Below are 25,901 nucleotides of genomic sequence, written 5' to 3'. Positions count from 1 at the left end.
ATCCGTGGCCTCCCCGGGCTGGCGCACCTCCTGCCCTCCTGCCCTCCCGCCTCCCCGGTGAACATCAAATATTCTCGGCCAGGCCCTTCCCCTTCCCCTCTTCCTGCCTCTGTTCCGGCCCTCATCCGTCTCCCCTAACGTAACATGCCCTTGTACAACACAAACAATATTGACCCATTTATTTTTATCCTCCCCCCGCCCATTTCCCGCTGTGCTATCGCTTCACCTCTCTGCTTTACCCCTCATCTCTGTCTCTCCTTATCTTGGCACCTTGTACTGACCTTTCTCTCTTCCCCTTACCACTGACCCTTCGTTTACTCACCCTCTCCCTTCTCATCCCCTCTTATCTCTCTCACTCCCCTTTCTCACTGACCCATTACCCTTCCGTTTCCCACTGACCTCCCCCCCTTCTTCCTCTTGCTGGCCCTCCCTCTTTGGCTCTTGTTTCACCCCCCCCCCCTTCCGTCTGCCCTCCCCCGCCGCTTGCCCGAGGGCCTGCAGCCTCAGCCGGGCGTGAGGGCCGCCGCGGTAATGAGTCCCGGAAGGCTCAGGAGCTTCGCATGGGGGGCCGCAGCTCATCATTTTTAATCCTCTGCAGCGAACCAAATTGATGAGGAGTTGCCCCGTACGAAGGAAGAGTACTTGGTGTGTATACTGCCGACTTACAGGGTGAACTAAGGGCAGGAAAGGGAGGGTAAAGGGAAATAGCCGGGATATTGTAAGAAAATCCATGGCGCTGGAAATACGACAGGGTTGTTGGCGCGATTTTTCTAAATACTGCCTCGCGAGATTAAAACATTCCTGAGAGCCTCCTCGTGCATGCAGCGTGGAGACTGGAGAGAGAGAGAGAGAGAGAGAGAGAGAGAGAGAGAGAGAGAGAGAGAGAGAGAGAGAGAAGCACTCATCATGCTAACAGGAGTGCGGATGGCAAAGCAATAAAAATGAAACCGCGCGCTAACCCAAAAATTAAGTGTATCGCCGCCGTATTGGCCAGATCATGATTGGGTTATATCGGAAGGGAACAAAACCACCGCTGCGGGAATCAAGAAATTTAAGCACTCAAGGTCTGCGCTCGACATTCACTTCTTTTGTATCGTTGCTTTAAGTCAGCTTATAATCTGACTCACACAATGCTCTTAATACACAAATATATCTAACAAAAACTAAGCTATACTCCATCACCGTGATCTCTTGAATAATGAAATTTGGCCGACTCCACAATTCAGATATTAATTAACAGAAAATTCAGTTACTTCCCATCATTCATTTAAGTCGTTGAGCTTATAATCTGACTCAAACAATGCTCTTAATACACAAATACATCTAACAAAAACTAAGCACCGTGATCTCTTGAATAGGGAAATTTTGCCGACTCCAAAAACCAGATATTAATTAACAGAAAATTCAGTTACTTCCCATCATTCATTTAAGTCGTTGAGCTTATAATTTGACTCACACAGTGCTCTTAATACGCAAATATATCTAACAAAAACTAAGCTGACTCCATCACCGTGATCTCTTGAATATCGCAACTTGGCCGACTCCACAAACCAGACATTAATTAGCAGAAAATTCAGTTACTTCCCATCATTTATTCGATCTTTTTTTATGACAATGTTCTCCCAAATTAATCAGTTTCATCTATATTGTCGCTCTCAGGCATTCAGTTTGTCCTATTTTCCACTTATTTGACATCATTCATTCAATCTTTTTCATCAGAATTTTCCCCAAAACTAATCAGTTACCGTAAGTCATTCAGTTTGTCCTATTTTCCTTTATCTGCCATCATTCATTCAATCTTTTTCCTCAGAATTTTCCCAAAAAGTAATCAGTTTCTTCCTCTATAGATCGTTGAGTTAGTCCTATTTTCCATTTATAGCCATCACTTATTCATTCTTTTATCAGTTTATAAATTCTATCTAGTCAGTTTCACCTTCTATGTCGTTTCCCTAAGTCATTCAGTGAGTCCTATTTTTTCATATGTTCGCTATCATTAATTCAGTTTTAATTATCGGAAAGTTTCCCAAGATTAATCAGTTTCATCTATATCGTCCTCTAAGTCATTCAGTGAGTCCTATTTTTTCATATGTTCGCTATCATTAATTCAGTTTTTTTTTTAAGAGAATGTTCCACTAAATCAATCTTTTTCACATTTTATATCGTAGCCCAGAGCAACGATGCCAAATGGTCGTACTCAGCCTCTAGTATTTACCCATTTCCGACTCAAAACCTGTCTCCTGGGCCCCAATAACTGGATTAATTTGTAGTTATCGTTAAAATAGTCAATTGCTGATGTTTCTTGGCAATAGTTATATGCGTCAGAAACCGGTCAACACTATGCTCTGAGTACGACACTCTGGCAACGGTGGCCCAAAGTCTTTCAGTTTAGTACTCTTTTTTTCGCCTTCATTAATTTAGTTTTCATTATCAGAATGTTCCCCCAAAAGTAGGCAGTTTCACCTTCTATGTCGTCTCCTTCAGTTATTCAGTGAGTCCTATTTTTCGTTTACTCGCAATCATTAATTCAGTTTTAATTATCGGAAAGTTTCCCAAGATTAATCAGTTGCATCTTCTATATCGTCACTCAAAGTCATTCAGTTAGTCCTAATTTTCATTTGTTCGCTTCATTAATTCAGTTTTTTTAAGAGAATGTTCCACTAAATCAATCTTTTTTCATATCCCAGTTATTCAGTTAGTACAGTTTATTTTTATTTGTACGCCTTCATTAATTTAGTTTTAATTATCAGAATGTTCCCCCAAAAGTAGGCAGTTTCATCTTCTATATCGTCGCTCTAAGTAATTCAGCTAGTCCTATTTTTCATTTATTGGCCAACATTCATTCATTTTTTTATGAGAATCCTCCCTAAAATTAATAAGTTTCATCTTCTATGTCGTCGCCCTAACTTTTTTAATTAGTCCTGTTTTTCATATATTCGCTAATCATTCAATATTTTTTTTTCATCATAATGTTCCCCAAAAGTAATCAGTTTCTTCTATATCGCCGCAGTAAGTCATACAGTTAGTCCTATTTTTCATTTATTCGCCATCATTCATTCATTCATTTTTTTTCATTAGTGTTCCCAAAAGTTAACCAGTTTGAGACAGTCCTTCGCCATCACTCACTCATTTTTTTTTATCAGAGTGCTCCCAATATTAATCAGTTTCCAATAGTCACCTTAATATTCTCCCATGTCTATTTGGTGACTACACATCAATAAGCTATTTATATATTTGTTAACTGACAGAAAACGAACAGACAAACATAAACAGATAAACGACCATCGATTAAAACATTATCATTCTCCTCGCTACGCGGAAGCGGGCGATAATTGAGATAACAGCCAGTTAGTCATTCAAATTACTTCATTGGATTGGTTTTCTACTACGTAACAACTAATGAAGTATCAAATGAGCTACAAAACTGATAATCAATATAAAAAGCAAATATATTGTAGTATTGGAAGAATTTACTATTATATAAAGGAAGACACACTGTTAGGCTCATATTTTTAAACAACTCGGCCTCAAGCACATGCATTTCACAGGCTTTCGTTTGGAGATAGTTATGGGCACTTTCATTGGTAGTTTTATGACCCTGTTGGTAGTTTGACGAACCTTCTGTACCATGAACGTGAAAAAAGAAAAACGCTCATTATATAAAGGAATTCACGGCTCATACTCTTAAAAATTTCGGCTCCCAAGCACAAACATTTGACAGGCTTTCATTGGAGATAGTTATGGGCATTTTCATTGGTAGTTTTATGACCCTGTTGGTAGTTTGACGAACCTTCTGTACCATGAACGTGAAAAAAGAAAAACGCTCATTATATAAAGGAATTCACGGCTCATACTCTTAAAAATTTCGGCTCCCAAGCACAAACATTTGACAGGCTTTCGTTGGAGTTAGTTATGGGCATTTTCATTGGTAGTTTTATGACCCTGTTGGTAGTTTGACGAACCTTCTGTACCATGAACATGAAAAAAGAAAAACGCTCATTATATAAAGGAATTCACGGCTCATACTCTTAAGAATTTCGGCGCCCAAACACAAACATTTGACAGGCTTTCGTTGGAGTTAGTTATGGGCACTTTCATTGGTAGTTTTATGACCCTGTTGGTAGTTTGACGAACCTTCTGTACCATGAACGTGAAAAAAGAAAAACGCTCATTATATATAAAGGAATGCACGGCTCATACTCTTAAAAATTTCGGCTCCCAAGCACAAACATTTGACAAGCTTTCGTTGGAGTTAGTTATGGGCATTTTCATTGGTAGTTTTATGACCCTGTTGGTAGTTTGACGAACCTTCTGTACCATGAACGTGAAAAAAGAAAAACGCTCATTATATATAAAGGAATGCACAGCTCATACTCTTAATTAAACATATCGGCGCCCAAGCACGCACATTAGACAGGCTTTCGTAGGAGTTGTGGGCACTTTCAAAGGTAGTAGTTTGGTGTGTCCTTTGAGGAAGCTTCTGTACCATAAACGTGAGAAAACAAAACACTCATGAGAACACGTTTAACCTCTCTTTTGGCCTTTAGAAATTATTGATGTGAGAGCTGGAACCGTCTAAGAATAACATCCAACACTATCTTTGGAACCTGCATGTGCTCGTGGTGCCATAGAGTTCGGTTAAGCACGAGCAAATAACTCTAATAAAAGAACATCACAGGTATTGGATCTTTAATGAGGGAAGCTTCTCTGCGGCGCCACTAACGTGTTCATTGGCTGGGCCCAGACAAACTTTGTAAACTTATAGTAAAAACCTTAATGGCGAAAGTTGCATAGTGATTTCTCTCTCTCTCTCTCTCTCTCTCTCTCTCTCTCTCTCTCTCTCTCTCTCTCTCTCTCTCTCTCTCTCTCTCTCTCTCTCTCTCTCTCTCTCTCTCTCTCTCTCTCTCTCTCTCTCTCTCTCTCTCTCTCTCTCTCTCTCTCTTACGTTCAACACTCACTTAATTTCAACGCAGACTAAATATCTTACATATTTCAGCATCTCCTAGGCTTTACAGTAAGGAGCAACTTGCAGAGTGAGCCTTTTCTGTTTTCTATAAAGCCCTCTGCTTGTAACCTTCCCCCTAAAAGCCGGCCCATAACAAAACGAGATGAGGCTGCGGATATGCAAGGCCTGGACAGCTTCATCTATACACATTCCACGAAAATAAAACTAAAAAAAAGATGCCACAATCGCACAGAATCTACGTGGCGGTGGAATGAGCTCCTAACTGCGGCGGTGCAACGGGCAATTAGGAAACTCGTTAAAGAATAAACAGAGTTAGTGCACATCGTTCCCCGTTACGGCTTCGTGCTGGCGGGACCTGCTAACAGTCTTGATGGCCCACTGCTGACCCGGGATTAACGATTGTGTATGGCCTTGCTGCGTGGGTGTGGGTGTGGGTGGGTGGGGGTGGGGGGGTATTAAGGAGAGGCCCTGAGCGTGTGATTTATATAGATGGTTGGCTATGGCTCTGTTCTTATGGGTCTCTCTCTCTCTCTCTCTCTCTCTCTCTCTCTCTCTCTCTCTCTCTCTCTCTCTCTCTCTCTCTCTCTCTCTCTCTCTCTCTCTCTCTCTCTCTCTCTCTCTCTCTCTCTCTCTCTCTCTCTCTCTCTCTCTCTCTCTCTCTCTCTCTCTCTCTCTCTCACACACACACACACACACACAGAACCAGGTATACCCAACTCACAAAAAAAAGTAACATTATAAGCGACCATCCCAGCAACAGAACGTAACCCGAACTGACAACTCCACAAAACTGTCGTGTAATCTACGTGGTCAGGAATAAAGGTGCTGATCAACTTGACTCCTGCTCCTCTCAGCAGACTTTCAGTTTTGCAGACGGAACACCGACACCGAACGAAAATTCACGTTTGCGAATATGAATATTATTTCCTTACAGACAAGTTAAATATGTAAAGAGTTGGTTTCATATACTATCAAAGATGGGGAAGGAATTGCTAAATAAGAAAATATAATGTTGACATAGGAGACTGAGTGACAGCACTGAAAATGCAGATTGCCAAACGTTCACAGGATAATCGAACAATTAATTCATAGATAATAAATACACATACGTAAATTAATAAATAAGGTGTTTATTTATCATTAATTCATTTGCTTATTCATTTATCCATATATTTGTTTAATTTGTATCGTTCCACCTCAGGACACTGGCCTCTCCCAGGCGTTTACATTAGTTTATGTCCCGCGCCGCTGGGGGACTTTGTAAGCTGAATATTGGAGGAGGGCTGCACTGTAGCCGGTCCCTCGGAGTCATGGAGGCGAAAATGCAGTCCCTCCCATTTGCTACTCTAAAATGACTGAAAGACAATGTACTACGATATTTCATTCAAAGCTATTTTTATAAATTCTCATGAAAATATAGCAGAGAAGAAAGCATTGCTCAACCATTTTAGTGCATTGAATACATATACTGACTATCAGTTTCGTCTTTTGGCAGAAATACATTTAGAATGAATGTCGGTACTTAGTATCCCAGATGACGATTACGTTGGGAAAGGCCTTTTCCCTGCAATGGACTAGCAATGGCTGATGATGACGATGAATACCATCTTCCCAAGAGCTTACCCTCTTTTCATGATCCCTAGTGCCTCTTTAATTTCTTCTTTCGTTGTTGCCGGAACATCCGTGATTACTGTTATTTCATCATTCTGGAGCTGAATATCTGAATGATATTGTTCACCGTATAACTCTTCAATGACTGATTATTCCATTCCTGTTGCACGTGCTGTTCTCTTCATTTTCCTGTTCTTAATAACTCTTTCAACAGCCTTTTTTTTCTGAGCAAACCTTTGCCAATAAATTAACAGCTGACACGACCTAGAATCGAGGGTGCAGCGATCGGCCAAACACGCCGAGCCGCCAGCACACGCACGCCACTGACGGCCGACACGCTGTTAGATTCTCTTCATGCGTCACACGGTCTGACGGACTATTTGTTTGTCCATTAAAAGTGTTATATGACTGTCCAAATAACCCGCCATTCCTCGCTGATCGCGCCACGCATCGCACGTTTTAACGATCACCAACAATTTTCAACTTTACGCACAGAGCAGCGATACATTGCACCCTATCAGTGGCTTGCTTGCACCGGTCAACAATTTCCAACAACAATATTAATTAATACCCTAACAATACCCTCATACAAAGGCGGGGTTAGATTCACCATATACAGCTTCTTGATATTTCATTTTCGGTATTTATAAATGACAGGTTTTTTTGAGGAGTGACTCTCAGGTATTGAGGACGAGAGTAAAAATCACATTCACTTTATTATCAAAATGTAGGTGAATGAACAATGAACATAAAATTCCTTCAAAATGAATATCGACAAAAAATATTTGTTTATCTTCTGCCTGACCTCAAGGACATAAGCAATGTTGGGCACGAGCGGCGGTAAATCATTAATTCCGTAAGCGGCGTTAATTTTTTTTTGCAAAAATGCCGTTAACGGGAAAATTTTGAATAGGTAACGCTGGACGTTAAACGGCGTAAAGATTTTTAAACGGCGTTAACTTTTCTTAACGGAGCTTTTTAAGAAGACGACTGTGAGGCAAAGAAGCCAATCATAAATTATGCTATAAATATGAGCTGATACCTAAGAAAGATAACTGCTGTCTTTATTTCATATCTGTAACTAAACCAGAACGCATCAGGTATTGAACAAGTCGGACTATGCTTCACTGTTTGTTTACCGGCAGTTTAGAGTGACCAAACCTTGGCTTCTTTTTCCCAAGATCCTGGGATTTCACACCTCATCTTGGGATCTTAGGGTTTGTGTGTGTGTGTGTTCATCGGGTACAACACTGCTGCACCCTCCAGCGCGGGCGTGGACCGCCCCCTCTCCGCTGGCAGATCATGAAGGCCAAGAGGAACAGATTCTCAGACACAAACATTGAGATGCTGATATTCCTGAGGGGAACAGGCACATGGCCAAGAAGGTCAGCAAGTGGGCATGTTGTTGTTGATACCTAGATTCTGGAGACTGGAACGTGATTATGTCTGATAATACCTGATGCTGTCTCAAGCTATCAAAACTGAGTGCCCTGGTATAATTTTCAGGTTAATGATTTAATGATTTAGCGAAAAAGGCCGTCAATTGACCTGTAAAATCAACGGCCTACTGTAAACGTCGCTAACCTATAGATCCGTTAACGATCTAACGGTTAACGGCGTTATCATATTGGTTAGTGATGCCCAACACTGGACTTAAGCACGCCATTTATCTTTTTCTTTTTATATACCAGTTGAAGCCTTTACTGTCACCGCCTGACTGCTGAGTGCCCCTTAGTTGTGCCTAAGAATAGTGTTCTGTCTTCAGGAATGTATGGGTTAAAAGATAAACATAGTCTCTATTTATATCCAATATTTATCGTGGAAGCATTTTTGGGGAGGTGATGTGGAGACGGTGGTCTGCTTATTTTGACGAGATTGATAACAGTAATTGTGGTTACTCATTCTACGCCTTGACAGTGCAGCACCTCTATCTTTGAAATATTTTGGGGGCAGAGAAAACACAGAAAATATATCTCTTGTTACATGAGGATCGTCAGTAAAGCAGAGAGCGGCGACGCCGATTATTCACCACACACAAGTGGGGGACGCAGGGTCCTCTCATGGGTACAAGCCACAACGACTGTTGACTGTCATCGGCAACCATCGAGTGGCCGAAGTTAACCTTTTTTTTTTTCACCAAGACTAACTGCAATTGCAACTTCTGTCGTTTGAAGCACTAAAGGGGTAACACGAGCAAAAGAGGAGAAACAAAATTATTCAAAAAAATCTGTCACCGCTCCACAGGCTGAGACTGACCACCACTACCTCTATACAGATGTCCTGCAGGGACTATTGGTCTCTGCGCGTACAATGAAAAAATACTACTATGGTAATACTGAGGTGACAGCTTTGTTCTTTTTACCGAATTTAGGAGCTTTGTTTACAAAAAGCTTAATGTTACTTTGCCGGCAATACAAAACATAACACATGAGAAGCAAATCCAATGAAGACATGACGGCAAAGTGAGTCCAGATCACTTTGCAGAAATTATTCATGTGGTAAACTTGTGTAGATTCAGATCTATGTCGAATTATAAAGAGCCGAGAACGAAGGTCATCTGGTTTTATTTTTTTATCGTTCTTCCTATTTTTTTATATATATATATATATATATATATATATATATATATATATATATATATATATATATATATATATATATATATATATATATATATATATATATATATATATATATATATATATATATATATATATATATATATCACAGATAGACCCAAATTCTGAGACATTGCTCTTCATTAAAATGTAATATGAAAGTAAGCAAGCATTTCAAGCTACTCATGAAGACAACTTATACATGATACACCTCAGCAGCAACTAAGGCCAAACAGGCGATGGGAGGATGCCACCTAGCGCAGACCTTGCTGTGTGTGTGTGTGTGTGTGTGTGTGTGTGTGTGTGTCTGTCAAGTCCACCTCTCTCTCTCTCTCTCTCTCTCTCTCTCTCTCTCTCTCTCTCTCTCTCTCTCTCTCTCTCTCTCTCTCTCTCTCTCTCTCTCTCTCTCTCTCTCTCTCTCTCTCTCTCTCTCTCTCTCTCTCTCTCTCTCTCTCTCTCTCTCTCTCTCTCTCTCTCTCTCTCTCTCTCTCTCTCTCTCTCTCTCTCTCTCTCTCTCTCTCTCTCTCTCTCTCTCTCTCTCTCTCTCTCTCTCACTATACCTCCCTTTGCCTGCCTTTATCCTGCCCTGCCGGACCTCACTTGTCCTACCCACTTCACACACGCCCTGTACTGGACCTGATCACACCTCAGCTCTTCCACCACTTTATACGGCGTCTCCTTCCCGTCCATCCCTCCCTCTCCCCCGTCACCCCTCGATCAAGCCCATGACTCCCCGACAGCCCCCGTGCCAGATCTCACCCAAGCAATTTCAAGTTCTCCAACACAGGCCTGAAACTTTCTCCCGCGTCTGGACAGCTCCCTCGGCCCTCTCGACACTACCTCCCACCCCACCTTCATCCCACCCCCACTGCCATCCCCACCCCAACACACCAGGTCAGGGGGAGTACGGGGAGGACTTACTCGATTCCCAACAACAGCAACAATAACAACCTAACAACAACTACAACAACGACGAGAGGGATAAGAGTCAGTAGAAGCCTTACAAACTAGTTTCGCCACATCGATCATGGCAGACAGGTGACAGGAAACCTTTATAATACCCAGCAGTTGGTCTTGTCGTTCTTGTAGTAGTAGTAGTAGTAGTAGTAGTAGTAGTAGTAGTAGTAGTAGTAGTAGTAGTGGGCAAGTGACCTTCAATTTATGGACCCCTCCATGATTATGTGTCGGGAAAAATAAACATGGGTGGTGGTATCTTTTTGTAGTAGTAGTAGTAGTAGTAGTAGTAGTAGTAGTAGTAGTAGTAGTAGTAGTAGTAGTAGTAGTAGTAGTAGTAGTAGTAGTAGTAGTAGTAGTAGTAGTAGGATAGTAGTAGTAGTAGTAGTAGTAGTAGTAGTAGTAGTAGTAGTAGTAGTAGTAGTAGGGTGGGGCCAATGAATTGCTTTGTGAAAGGATATGAGAGAATATACCGCTCACAACGCAACTCTAATAGATGGAGGCCCGTAGTAGTATTGAAAAAAAAAAGTAGTAGTAGTAGTAGTAGTAGTACCGTAGTACCGTAGTAGCAGTAGTAGCAGTAGTAGTAGTAGTAGTAGTAGTAGTAGTAGTAGTAGTAGTAGTAGTAGTAGTAGTAGTAGTATCAGCGTTGGTAGCTACTTCCTGCCGGTGTTATATATCAGTAGTGAAGAATATGTGTGATAAGCAAAACAAAATAAAGAAAACAACGAAGAAATATTCCCACAATACGCCAAGGGCAGGAACACAGTTACTTTACAAACAGATGGCATGCATAGTGAACGTCAACGCCACCCCGCTGCCTGCTCTCCCTTCACTAGGCGCACCACGATTTTTAATTTTTTTTACAGCAAAGGAGACAGCACAAGGGCACAAAATAAAGGAAACCATAAAAAAGCCCGCTACTCGCTGCTCCTGTAGAGAATCCGAAGAGGTGGCCGAAAGAGCAGTCAATTACGTGAGAAGAAGTGTCCTGATATGATGCTATAAACTGATATGATGATATAAACATGATATGATATGATGATATAAACTGTCCTAGTAGTAGTAGTAGAAGTAGTAGTAGTAGTAGTAGTAGTAGTAGTAGTAGTAGTAGTAGTAGCAGTAGTAGTAGCAGTAGTAGTAGTAGTAGTAGTAGTAGTAGTAGTAGTAGTAGTAGTAGTAGTAGTAGTAACAGCGTCCTTTATTAACCAAAAAGTCTTCAAGGATGGCAAGACAGTCATGGCGGTAACATAATAAGGTGATGAAGATGACCCAACGATTGCACGGACCCGCCACTGCCCATCCGCCCTTCACCCAGGCCGTCCACAGGTAAGATCATATGTGTCTGTCCCGACCTCATGAAATATCGGATACAAGCCTTCAAGGATGCCAAAACAGTTATGAGGGTAACACTATGGAAGAAGTACTGTAATTTTACACTTGATGGGTTTTTTTTATTATTGTTGAAATGTATATTATAGAAAGGAAGAGTCAGGGCGAGGCGGAGGCGGCTCGAATCCCAGTGCCGTCGCGTGACGTCAGGAATGGCAAGTCTAAAAAAAATAAAAAAAATAAATGAAAAAAAAGCAGACCTGATAATAGGAAGATGGGTAAAAGCTGTCATTCCTGTCTTTTTTTTTTTACAACAAAGGAGACAGCTCAAGGGCACAAAAAAAGGAAACAATAATATAAAAAAAGCCCTGTAATCGCTGCTCCTAAAAAAAAAAAGAATTAAAAGAGAAAGTGTCAAATTCAGGCACGATAGGATATTAACAGTCCGTGAGTCTCCTGGAGCTACATATGATCGTTGTTTTCGTATTTTCCTCTGTCTTCTTAAATATGGTACCAAATGTTGCGAGTATTCACATATATATACATCGTTTTGCCTTTCCTTAGCTGTAACTGTAATGTGTGTGTGTGTGTGTGTGTGTGTGTGTGTGTAGCAGACCACAATGGCACCTCGCGTTCTACTGAGGCACCAATGAATGTGTTATGAGGCCGATTGCGCGAAGTGATCTATACCTCCTTTAGGGTATAAATGTCTTCTTATTTTAGAGATCATGTCACCCAGGCTACCTATGAAGAGAACGTGATAGCAATTATGTAATACTCTGCCTTGATGGTGTTATTCTCGTTGTTGTTATTGCTACTTATTATTGTTATTTTTTACTAGTTTTATTGTCGTTTTTGCAGATTGTGAAAGGAGCTTAATAATAACGTTACTTAGACCTTGCTATTGGTGTGTGTGGGGGAGGGGGGGGGGGGGGGGGGGGGGTCATCATTATCATTTATTATTACTATTATTATCATCATTATTGTTTTCGTTGCGTTATCATCATATCAGAATCATATCGACTTTTAGCGATCGTAATACCACTATACCACTATACCACCACCACCACCACCACAGCCCCATCACCACCACAACCCTCATCGCCGCTTCCTCCCTCCCCACACCCTCACCTCAACTATCACCACTACCACCCCCACTGCCTCCACCTCACCACTACCACCCTCACCACCATCACCACTAACCCACCACCACCACCACCATCATCACCACTTTCTCCCCCACCATCACCATTAACAACAACAACAACAGCAACAACAACAACCAAGCAATAATAGCCGCAGCTGCAGCGACGATGACGGCGATACTTTCAATAAAACAATCCATGCATACAATTACGTTACCTCCAAATTATTCCCTCCGCTCTCTCTCTCTCTCTCTCTCTCTCTCTCTCTCTCTCTCTCTCTCTCTCTCTCTCTCTCTCTCTCCCCCCGTGTGTGTGTGTGTGTGTGTGTGTGTGTGTGTGTGTGTGTGTAGCAGATCACAATGGCACCTCGCCGTCTACTGAAACGCCTTTTCACCGCCGCTCACGCCCACCAGATAACAACTCGGCGTGGAGAGGGCGGCAGGGAGTGACAGTTCTATATGGAAGAGCGTCAGCAACGTATGTTCCTCCCTTTTGGAAATATATATAGCCTTCTACGTGACGTCATCGTGCCAGAAATATACCACCCCGGCTGCTCCCTCCACCCCTCAACAAGGCCGACTCCAGTCCAAGCCCTCCTGGAGTACCTTCGTTGGGGGACGACATGCTCTGGAGCACTGAGAGGAGCCAGGCTCAGGAGGCAAAGGAATAAAACGAGAAGAATGAAAGGAAGAACTGAAAAAACAGCTGAACAGGGACATGGAAGAAGTGGTACGACATCCGAAGTGCTTACCAGCAAGCGAGATTCCCCCTTGGCGACCATGGCGGGGAGGTGGGGCGCGGCAGTGGGTTGAACTCTCGTCCCCCGCCAGCTGTGCATGGCCCTGCAACAACCTTGTCCTACCATGGCACTATCCACGCCCCAAAGTCCTGAAAAATGCAAGAACAGAGCCTAGATACATAGAACATTCGAAATACTAGACGGATTGCACAAAAGATTGCAGCATCAGCAACAGAGTGCTTCATCATCACCAACGCGGACAGATGGGTGCAATCATCCTAGCAGTCGTCCACTGGAACACTATCTTATCAGTTCTGAGATGCGAGATTACAAAATCTGCAGGCAAGATAAGCACACTCTCCCGTCTCACTGTTAATATACCGATAAGGTTGATTCATTGCCCTTCATTTCTCACGCCTAAGCATGTATAACGTTGACTTAGCTCCCAGCATTATACCTAATAGCTAGCCTTACGATAGCTGCCTCTTGGCGTGTAGGGAAATATCAAAAGTCAAAGCAATGAGATAAGTCAAGTTCAGAGCAGACAAGGGAGAAATAAGTAGCTTCTCACTGCATTTATCAAGTCAGAATAATACTATACATTGAAATAGCACAAAAAATTATTATTGTAAAAGTAGGACGAAATATAATTTGAAAATAAAAGAAGAGGGAGCACGGCATTGTTCATCCCTCCCCCTGTCCTAAGATGAGCAACGAACTGTATGGCATTGGCAGCCCTTCCCCTCTACGGCTATAGTGACCCCACAGCACCATGGATAGTACTGTGTAGCATGCCTGCCGCGTGGCGCCAGAACACGCCTCCCTGAGGGCTGTGCGGGGGGATTACAGACGGGAAGCAGCATCCCTTAAAGCAGAGGGGCGTGCCTGGCGCAGGTGTGGGGTTCGGGCGCATGGACACAACTTCACCGCCGGGTCGCTGAACCAGTGTGGATGGGGGCTAGTCAACCTGCTTTCCTCGCACATGCTTAATTATGGTAATCGATACACGACTGACACATATGCGTGTGTTCTAGAAGCCTACGCTCACCAGTGCCAAATATGATTCAAACTTTAAAAAGTACACGTAAATGTAGCATAACTTTCACCCGCCAGCTGCCGGGGAAATAATAACCATACGAAATGAGACTGAGAGCAGGACGTTGAGTAATCAGTAGAAAATGAGCGGGTGACTCATCACGTACCCCGTGACGTCACCACTAGGGCCGGGGAGGGGGGGTCACGGCCCACACCTGTCAGGGGAGGAGGAGGGGGTGACACTTGTGGTTAAAAGAGAGGTTGGGAGAGAGAGAGAGAGAGAGAGAGAGAGAGAGAGAGAGAGAGAGAGAGAGAGAGAGGGAACGTATCATGTAATGGGGTTATAAATCACAGTGGGTGCCTTGATGCGATGGTAGTACTCAGAGAGAGAGAGAGAGAGAATCGTAACATTTTGCCTTCTAAGCCCCTTCAAACATTCTTTCCATTACCATGTACAGGAATGGCAGCGGGGGTAAGCACCCACGTAACCCTCCGTGGCTGTCACCGTGCAGGTGTGCGGCATCCGGTGTGCCCTGCCAGCGCGGCGCCTCGGCAGCGTGCGACACTGCACCTTGGGGCCGGGGGTCGTAAGGGTCAGCGGGGCCAGGGAGGGTCACGGAACGCTTACAGTCACATTCCCTCTTACTGAACATCAACTCCTAATTCGGCAATGTTGAACCAACACAAACACTTGAAGCTGCTCCCTCCCTGCCGGGCATTATATATTTTCTCCGACGCTTTATTCAGTTGTGAGGCCAGACATAGAGTAGCCTCCCAGTGGTGACTGACGTTTATTTTACCTTACTCCAGGTGCTGATGAAGCATACGTGTCCTATATTGCAAAGTAACTTTCCTCGGGCCGGGTCAGCGGGCAACCGCTGTCAGCTGTTGCCCAATTGTTCCAATACTGATGTGCAGTTGTTTATTTTAAGGTTTAAAGCTATTTTGGGGTAACAAAAATTCCGTAAATAAGCTCTCTATACGGTAAACTTTGCTAAAGATAAGAGGAAACAACGCTGTATGAGTAATGAGGAGAAACCTGGAACGACATAATTTTTATAAGAGGTTCGTGGCGCACGCAGAGTTCAGTCCCGCCGTGATAAGTGCCGAGGAAGGATCAGCGCAATGGTCGGTACCTCTAAGTTCGCATTTTTTCTTGCCTTTTTCATGTCCTGTTAAAGCTGATGTACAGTGTTAACCTAGATTAGCGTACTAACGTGCCTTGTCCCCCGCAGGCCGCCTTCAACGAGGACCAGATCGTGGGTGAGTCAGCGAGGGCGTGGCAGGGCCAGTGCCACTCCGCGGTGCCGCTCCCTCCCCGGGGGCTCCAGGGCCAGGCTCACGGGGAAGAGGACTGGAGGTTTTCTGGCACCATGGTTGCCTCTGTGTGTCGTGTTGGCATGATAGGAGAGTGACGAGTGAGAGGCGTGAGGTGCCATTGGCCTCGCCGAGGGTGCCGCGGTGGCGGGGTCGTGGTGCCCGTGAAGGGACGGTCCCCAGTGGTTCTGGCAGCCACAACGCCGCCCGTAGGCACCCCCATCGTGTGCCCTAAGCTGTGAGAGCTCGGTATCCTCGGGGTGGTGGGGACAGCTAGGAGGGTATAGGTCAGGCACGCTGCCTGGGCCCTTTGTTTACCCGAGCCTCTCAGGACACCCTGGCTGAGACCTCCGTCTAGCAATGACTCAAATTAGGGCAGACCTCATCATGTTTTAAGCCTTTCTGTGTGTTGCAGGTCCAGTACTTTGCTTTAAGGCCTGGCTTCTCTGTTAGATGAACACTGAATACCAAAGATATTTTATAAATTTTTAATTTTATCCCCAAAAATAACTCTTGGTGGAGTCACTCGATGTAGTCAAATGAGGGGCAAACAGGAGTTAGTTGATATAGATCAAAGAATAGTTACTGAAAAGATGTACTATTTGGAGCATAATCCAGCAGTTGCCAGTGAAGTTAATTTACTAGATGTACTATTTGGAGCACAATCCAGCAGTTGCCAGTTAGGTTAATTTACTAAGTTTGGTACCCTGAAACTTGGAACTACATGAAGCAGTGAAAGAATGAAAAGAAGCCACTATCCACAGGCAGCGACAGACCTCACATAGCTGCTGATATCATAATTGATGGCATTAAGTGTTGAGGTCTCAAATTTCATAAATGGTTGTATGAAACTAGATTTATAGTTAAATGCATAGGCAGTTGATCCTTTGAAATATGTAATAGTTCAATGGTTAATTTACACTCTTGGCCAAACGGTCTGATTTGAGGTGAACAATTGGCTTAGGTAAGTGTCTGATATGCCAGTCACAAGAGTAAAGACAAATCAAGGGGTAGTGCAAGTCACTGGATGGGTTTAGACTATGACTAGCATGAACTGTAGCCACTGAGAGTAAATAAGATAAAAGACCATTTGGTTGGTAGGATGTGACAAGATGATGATGGACCAGACTTCATGAACTGAATGGAAAAAAGAATTCCATAGCTTCTCCATTCCCTTGCGTTGAATCCTTAGCTCTTAGCCGAGTAAGTAAGGATGCTGATTGGCTGTTAGGAGGTGGAGTGTCTGACATCTCTGTTGCCCAACATAATCACATAAGCCCTACAGCAATGACAGCAAAACTTCTTGATTCTCAGCTTCACTGAGGGACTTTTGTATTCAGCTTTTTAACAGTTTTGACTGTCTGGGAATAATGGGAACATTTTAAAAATGTACATTTTGTGTTGATTCATTCTTTATCAGTGAGTGCATATTTATCTTTGCTGAAGTACAGAATGCAGCTAGTAAAGAAAAAAATACCTAGTAGCTGTACCCATATGGGTATTGAGGACTGGGATCTTTGTATGCCAGTCAGATTTTTCTTGGTATACTTTATGTATGGCATGTAGTTGTGACAAGGCAACATTACTGCAGGAGACTTATAAAAATATATGTAAATTTTCAAGTTAACTAGAGAGAGAGAGATGGCATATGATAGAATCTGGTAGTGCAAATAGATATAGCTCTATGTTTATCTCCACAGATTTCCAGGAGGCCTTCAGCATCTTTGACCAGAAGGGTGATGGCAAGATTCAGGTGTCCCAGATCGGGGAGGTGCTGCGAGCACTTGGCCAAAACCCAACTGAGTCTGACGTGAAGAAGCTGTCCCACCAGCATCGTCCAGGTATGGTTTGAGGAGGATGAGTTATACTTAAAGCCTTTTCCTATTTTTCTGGTCCTCAGCTAACAGATCACAGAAAGATCTACAAATATTTTTAGAGACCTGCTGAGTTCAGGTTTAGAGTCCCTTGCCAAAGCTAAGATAGTCTCAGAAGGGTCTTGTTGTCTAATGAATACAGTTTTAACACATGTGAAGGGCAACATTCTCTGTCTTGATATTTTTTTTTTTTTTTTTTTGTGTGTGTGTGTGTGTGTGTGTGTGTGTGTGTGTGTGTGTGTGTGTGTGTGTGTGTAAATGAACACCAGCACTGATTCCATTTTGAGATCATACAGCAACCTATTTATATGGAAGTTTTTTTTTACCCCTATATTAGAGTTATTTCCTTTGTGTTTGGCAGAAAACAATATTTTTATCACAGCACTAATAACTCCTCCTAGACTTGCTAAATACATGTTCTATCTTCATGTTTTACCTGCATATAATCTATGCAATTTTAAAATTACACATTTCATTCATGCCCTATATTTACCACTACAGGTGACAAGTGCCAGGTCCTTCAAGTTGGAACAAGAAATAAGAAGTTCGATTACAAAATGCGCGGCGTTAAGCTCACAAGCGTTCAATGCGTTAAGGACCTGTGGGTCAAAATCGCGTCAAACTTCAAATTCTCACATCAATGCATCGATGCAGCAAATAAAGCGAACAGAATGTTGGGCTTCATTAAAAGAAACTTTTTATTCAAGAATAATGATGTAATACTTACGCTCTACAATAGTTTAGTCAGAACCCACTTGGAATATGCGGTACAGTTTTGGTCTCCTCACCATGCAAAGGACATTGCCAAATTAGGTGTTCAGCATCGGGCAACAAAAATGATCCCTTCCTTGCGCAACAAATCCTACGAAGAAAGGCTTTCCACCCTTAACATGTTCTCTCTTGAGAAACGTCGCCTCCAAGGAAAACTGATCGAATGTTTTAAAATACTTAATGGTTTCACGAATGTAGACAGAACAAAATTGTTTATGATCGATGACACTTTGCGAACGAGGAACAATGGCATAAAACTCAAATGTAGACAAGTAAATTCAGACTGCACCAAATTTTTCTTCACCAACGTTGTAGTGCGAGAATGGAATAAGCTCCCACTGTCAGTGGTCCAATGTAACACGATTGACTCCTTTAAAAACAAGCTCAACCATCACTTCCTTGAACTTAATATTAACTAGAGTAGAAAAGCAACGTTTTGGAGCCATCTGATTAGTGTAGATTCACCTAGGTTTAAGGATAGACCACCTAGTCTGGACCATGGGGTCTGTGTGGTCTGATTTTCTATGTAATTTATTCACGTGAAAAAAAATAGACAATTGCTTAACCTCTAAAGGATGGGTGACGTACTGGAACGTTATGAGCGCAGTGGGCTAGGTGTCCGGACGACGTACTGGTACATCATGAAGATTTCAGCATTATTTTGAGCTCTTGGGCAACCTGTGATTGTCTAGGTCTATAATACACCAAATGGGGGTAGTTATATTCCTCCTTACGTGTGGTGTCTATACAGAAATATTGAGTCTGCCTCGTTTGGATAGCGCTAGTCTCTGCCAACAAAAATACGAGTGAGATGAGGCTTCATGATATTATCATCTGCATAATCAGTAGTAGTAATCATAATTATCAGGGTAAAATAATCTACGACAATCAGTGTACTGCATATGGCTGATGCGGAGCCAAAGACAAGACCATGTGCAGGCAACAAAACGCAGGTCACTTCGGTCTCCCTGGCAGAGCGCGAAAAATACTTTATTTCGTCACATCACTGTGACGAAACAAAGACACTTCGGAAACTAGTTGTTCCTGCACAATGCAGGAGAAGGATTGAAGTAAACTATGACCTTTTCTATTTTTTTGTACCTTCAGTAGTTTTCATGTAATTTGTAGTGGGAAACATGTGATTTTCAGCAAAAAGGCCCGGACGGCATTCACGGCTAGTGTCAAACCTGCCCGGACTGTAGGGGTTAAGAGCACACACACTAGTGTATTGGTGTTGCATTTAGACCATGCTTCTAGCAGCATCAGAATATAAAATTAATGAAACACATTTTACATGTAAAGCAATACATAAGCAACCAGCTCTAGCACAATTCTCCATTTAGTCAGCATTATCACATGGGGCATACACTAGACTTGCACCTCCATGCATTGAATGTTGTGTGGTGGCTGTGCTGTCACAACTGTAATATGATAACACCTCATATTTTTTTCAGGCTTATTGACTCACACTTAAGAGTACATGAATTTCCACAAACTTTTGGTGGACATTTGCTTTCATTGATCCCATGGAGATTGAAGATGTTATGCAATCCTCAACCTCATGTTTGCCACAGTGCTGTGTTGCTTTCTTTGACTCTTTCAAACCTTATGTTTATTGTGCTCTTTGTATGGTTGTTTAAGTGAATTGCTTATGCAACATGGCATTCAAGCATCCAGCAAAGCATGCAAACCTGTCTATTCCTCAATGTCATGGGAAATCCATGAGCCTCAAGAAATTTTTTCATCACCTCAAGGTTAGGGTGATAGTACAACACTTAATGCCAGCCAAATTGGAGCATGTTGCACACCATGCAGTATGTTACTATGACAACATTCAGAAAAGGGCTAAGGTTGATTGCTGTGTTACTGTACCCATAAAATATATTTTATTAGCTCTTAATTCTTTGTTACAGTACGTTTTTACATGCCTACAAAATGCAACCACACCTATTAACATAATTCCTTGTGGGAATATTAAGTTCACTTTACACAAAATTCAATATGTGACCTCTCTACAAATGTAAATTTATGAAAAATGAGAAAAGACTCGAGGAATCCTCGGGGACAGAGATATAGCTACTTAGTTCCTTCGATGTGCATATGTTGTCTTTCCACCCTCCCAAATGTTGAGGTGCTTATGGGGTAATTTTTCCAGACAGAGGACCATAGTAACAAGTAATTGTAATAGTGATAGACTATTACAGGTTTTTAGAATAATAGTTATAGCAAGAGGTCAGAATTTTCCTAATGAAATTATAATAGTAAGAAGTCAAGGTAATAGGTGATAGTCTATTTTCTGCTTCACACTCCAGAGACATGCCCATGCCAATTGTTTTCTAGAATCACTAAACTACTGTTTACATTCAAGAGTGATTTGTTTCCCTCAAATATAATTTTTTGTAATCATAATGTGATTCAAACAGATATTAAGATCCCTTCAAAACAGTTACCGTATTTCCCACCACCGGAGTATAAGACGCACCTATTATTATAATTTGGCAAGACATACTTAGAAAAAGAAGAAAAAAAAATCCACATTTTCATTGAACTTAATGTATGTCTAGTATTACATTTGGCCACTTTACTTACAATTATGACTATGATACTGTATGTTGCTCTGTGCCCTTCTCTGTGTTCAAAGTGTTCCACAGTTGGTTGAAGAATTACAGTGCTCTTACCCCTAGGACCTGTGACTTTGAAATGGTAAAAAAAGGGTTGGTTGATGGATTCACTCACTGCGCAGTGTGCAGGCGGCACAAAGCTACTGAGGGAACTAATTACACAGGGATGCTACATTCGATGGGCAATATTGGTGTTGATTTTGACTTTCAGGGACCATGTACCTACTTTCGAGTAGAAAGAGATGTCGGTCGATTAATTTCTGTCAATCATATGTTTTAATAGTTATTTTTACAATGAGAAACAAAAATGTGTTTACATTAAACACTTTAGTCATCCACAGATATCCGTTCTTTCAAACATGTATCATAAAAAATGTCAGCTGACTGGGCCTCTGCACAGCCAAGTCCATTGCACGGGCGCCAAGCAGAGCCAGTCACATCAGGCAGCATCCTGCTCCACCAAAATTGTGCCCATGTAATAGCCGCTTTAACCATTATCGCCATGGTACCCGGCACACTGGTGACTTGCGCTCCGCAGCGGTGTTGTGGTTTGTGTTTCGTGTTCACGCCGCGCATCGGCTCTTCTTCTTGTAACCTATATGGTTTTATCGCTTCTCATGTCTTTCTCCTCTCTTCAGCTTATTCACACTTTCCTTTTCTGTTGCATCACACTATTCATTATTTAAATCAATCAATATATGTACCTTCGGCATACACCACGTAGGGGTAACTTTTTGGAAATTTCTGAGTGAAAGAAGTGTGCATTATATGCTGCAAAATGTGGCATATTTCATTCTTGGGACATCTGGGAACTATTGTGTCAAACGGAGGTGTTTTAGGTGTTGGTTTCACACTAGTAACAATGACCCCTAGGCATACTAAAACCTTACCATCGGGGTGTAAGACACAGGATGAATTTTCGAATCTTCTTTTTTGAAAAAAATTGCATCTTATATAGTGGGAAATACGGTATGTTCTGCAGTTACTGGTATCAGATACAAAAGTAATAGTAATAGGTAACCATACATATTATAGTAATTGGAATATAATAGAACAAAATATGAAGTGATAGCAGTAGAAACCCAGTACGTAATGCACTTCATGTTTGACTTGTCCGGTGGGAGGCACTGAGGATGTACCAGCAGTGATCAGTTATAACATTTTATTTTACAGACAGTCTTATTTACTGAATTTGCCTTTCAGATGAGAGGATCAGCTTTGAGGTGTTCCTGCCCATCATGCAGACCATCTCCCGCCAGCGCCCTGTTGACACCGCCGATGACTTCATTGAGGGTCTTCGCCACTTTGACAAGGATGGCAATGGCTACATCTCTTCTGCTGAGCTACGACACCTCATGACTCACCTGGGTATGCTATGAAACACTTTTGTTCTTTGTGTTGCACCATCATCAGATGTTCAGTAATGTCGCTTAATATATTAGAATACAGATGATAAAAGTCCTTGCTTACAAGAAATTTGTACAGTAATCCTTCATTTATCGTGGGGGTTAGGTTCCAGAACCCCCCGTGATAGGCGAAAATCTGCGAAGTAGCGACCTTATATTTATTTTATTATTTATATAATTTTTATATATATATATATATATATATATATATATATATATATATATATATATATATATATATATATATATATATATATATATTACTTATATAAGCAATCATGTCTCTGTGAATCTCGCCTCAGCCCATGTGAACAAGGTCACCCAACCACTAGTTTCTCAAAAGATTCAAAGGCGGCTACTTTTCACGGGAAACTCATCAAAATTCTAGTCAGAAACTCGGTCATCAACATGTCGGTTACTCGTGTGGTCTGTAAGTTGTGGTCACAAGAAGAAGAAGAGCGTATCAGCTGTTCGGTTCAGTAGCGCTCCACGTGTTTATTCCACTACCGCAAAGAGCTCCACGAAACTAGATAAGCTTGGAGTAATCATTTTGTGCAAGTTTAGGACTTTAGTCTTGTTCAAGTGTAGCCATTGCCTCATCCTGCCTGGGTCCTCACTGCCAACCTCTCGAGCATTTAATGGTAGCAAGCTGTAACACTCTCTCCCTTTATCTCCGAGGTAACCACTGACGAACCAAGAAATGATACGGTTGCTGAGCCAATCAGCGCCCAGGATACAGAACACAGTGCTCTGGTTGGTCGACTCCCATCTATCAGCCAATAGTGTGCCGTGTACAATCACACGTGGACAAACTAACTCAAGTGGAAGCGGCTGTTGCTGCGTTTTCCATACGTGCAAGTCTTTGCCTACTCATCTGCTGTACACTACGTATTTTATTTCAATTTAATATTATTTTAATATGTTCTTATTAATACTTTCTTAATTTTTTTTTATTGTTTACATTTTCTTTAGGCTACAAAATGCTTCTTTTAATGCAAAATAAGTAAAATAATAAATATATTAAAATACCTCGATACTGCAAAATCCTGTGATATAGCGAAAAATCCGCGATACGAAACTAAATATTTACAATTTAAAAATCCGCGATAAGTGAACCGCGATATGGCGAGGGATTACTGTATATTAGGTTCCATAAAAACCCATGTAACACATGTACAATTGGATATCCATCATTTTCACCCAAAGAAAATTGCATGTAGCCTACACCTTTTACGTACACCTACACTATTTACCTTTAACAATTAAAAGTAAGCATGCAGGGACGAGAAGGTGGCTTCTGAGGCTCAAGGTAGGGCTACTGGGCCCAGGAAATTCCAGGCAATCAAACCTTATGCTCGATGGCAACCTATTTAGAAGTCGGCAGAGCCCAGCAACCATCACACTTACAAGCCACATACCCATACACATACACCATCACTCTTTCCCTGTCACTCCTACTCTTCCATGCTCACTTCCACAAGAAAAGTAAACTTGCTGTGATAAAAGATAAACAACAGTGCAGGGGTGTATATTTTGAACATTACTGGCTTAGCCCAGCCCAGATATCTTTTAGATTTCCAGTGGATGATTTTCAAGTTATTTTAGAGTATAATGGATCAAAGATGTGAGACTCTGTGCTCTATCAAAAGGTCACAATCAGGTGTTTGGAATAACTTTTACAACATGAAAAAAACTATTTTGTTTTTAAATACTATTGCAAAATATTTGAAGATTTAAAAAAAATCATATCAGGCTTACACCTGCATAGCTTTTACATTTAGTTCAAGTATTTAGTTCTGTTTCAGTCTTTAGTCACTGCTTCACATATCCATGTTTCTTGACATGTTAAAATTTAAAGGTTTTCACTCCTCCATTCTAAATTATTTGTTTGCACTCATGATGACTGCTTCCACTCTCATAATTAATTTTCTCACACTGCAAATTACATACTATTGATGTATATTATTTATCACTGTTTCACTGACCCTGCACAGTCTTTTGAGGTCCTGAAATCACATTGCAGTTCTTTGATATATTTTCCTTTTTGAGGCCAAATGAATGGCTGTGAACTCTCACCTTTGTTGTACTTATACATATATGCAGTGGATTGTATTGTATTATTTTTGGCTCAACAGGGGAGAAGCTGACTGATGAGGAGGTGGAGCAGCTGCTGGCTGGCCAGGAGGACTCTCAGGGCAACATCAACTATGAGGAGTTTGTCCGGCTTGTCCTCAGCGCCTAAGTTTCCTCTCTGCCCATCATGTCATTGCATTGGGGTTGGCATCTGGCCACTCCTGTTTTATTTACCAGTGCTTGCATCTATTTATGTTTGCTTAAAATTACCTAATGTATGTATTTTATTCCAAATACATTAATATATTTTTGTTAAATGCTGAGTGTATGTACATTCATATGCAAACCTCTATATTGTCTTCCTTTAAACATCCATGCTGCTCTTCCTCTCAAGAAAAAATAAATAAAGTTCTTCAAGACTGTCACCATTCTCAAAACACATTCAGGAAATCCTACAAAGTCCTCCATTATTCACAATGGCCTCTACTATAGTCACTTAAGTTGACATGAATATATCTTTTTTTGTCTGGCCCGTCCTTGTTTAATTAACTACCATTGCCATACTATAACAAAACTGCTTCATGGAAGGTACACAGAGGAAGACCTTGTATTAGAGTAGCACACCATGTGGAAGCTTTTGCTACTAACACAACACAATGCTTCAATACATTGTGGTAGCTTCTGTTATAAAAATAGACTGATGTTCTTAGTACAGAAAGGTGATTTTGTAAGTGATACATTTTGGCTTGTGATTTAATTAATGATAATTTAAGCTGACCATTGTTAAATATAAAGTATGGGAATTTCTGACAGTTTTTGTTCACAGTGATTATACATAACAAATTTCAGCAGTTTGATAACTTCATGCCCAGTCAAAAACGTTTCCCTAGCGGTTGAGCATTCCAGGGCTGATTTAAGTGCCTGAGGTAGTTGTTAAATGAATAAAGTTTTATATATAACCCTTAGACTCATTCATAACCCATTAAAGAACAAAGAGATGGAGCCAAAGGTAGACCTGTTTGTTCAGCTGTATAAAAACCTGTGCAGGACCTTAACACCTGCAGCTGCCAGCTAGACAACTGTGGGAGAAGGAGGAGAGAGGCGCGACTTGCAGGTGACAAGCAACTGCTTCACGTGACCCCGGGGAGAGGGGTGGGGGGCGTAAAGGGAAGTATATTAAGGTGACTCCGGAGGCTCAAATTAAATCATGGGAAGACGTGATTGCTGACCTTGTGTGACGTCACGCGTGGGAACTTCTTCCTGTGAGCTGATTGGCCAAGAAAAGGAAGTGGGAGGCGCGGGAGTGAAGTGTTTGGCAAGTTTACTGACATATTTGAAGCCTTATAGCATCGAAATAACTATGTATTCCTTAAAGAAAATACTGTTACTGAAATTCAAAGTATTAGAAAGGTAATTTCCTCATACAATAATAGCCGCTGAAC

General features: G+C 41.7%; 1 protein-coding gene and 1 long non-coding RNA gene across 3 annotated transcripts in view; one reads left to right on the top strand and one right to left on the bottom strand.

Moving 5' to 3' along the window:
- Window positions 1-25,901, bottom strand: part of LOC127009687 (uncharacterized) — an 82,301-nt gene that overhangs the window by 44,995 nt on the left and 11,405 nt on the right. Inside the window, exons 1-2 of one of the 2 annotated variants that reach the window (XR_007762135.1) lie at window positions 15,198-15,295; window positions 13,375-13,511 (exon numbers count right to left, since the gene is read on the bottom strand). This is a non-coding gene — a long non-coding RNA (uncharacterized LOC127009687). Of the gene's footprint in view, window positions 1-13,374; window positions 13,512-15,197; window positions 15,296-25,901 lie in introns of those variants that run through there. The other variant, XR_007762134.1, reaches the window with a different exon arrangement.
- LOC127009685 (myosin-2 essential light chain-like) lies at window positions 15,387-25,418 on the top strand. Its single transcript, XM_050883005.1, has 5 exons — window positions 15,387-15,525; window positions 15,633-15,660; window positions 17,415-17,555; window positions 22,184-22,348; window positions 24,522-25,418. Exons 1-5 carry the CDS (start codon window positions 15,523-15,525, stop codon window positions 24,626-24,628), a joined length of 444 nt encoding a protein of 147 aa, XP_050738962.1. The 5' UTR covers window positions 15,387-15,522; the 3' UTR covers window positions 24,629-25,418.

This window comes from Eriocheir sinensis, chromosome 41 (assembly GCF_024679095.1).
Source record: "Eriocheir sinensis breed Jianghai 21 chromosome 41, ASM2467909v1, whole genome shotgun sequence".
In the NCBI taxonomy this organism is placed as follows: domain Eukaryota; kingdom Metazoa; phylum Arthropoda; class Malacostraca; order Decapoda; family Varunidae; genus Eriocheir; species Eriocheir sinensis.
The sequence above is the reverse complement of the archived record's forward strand: the minus strand, read 5'-3'. Positions and strand labels throughout refer to the sequence as shown.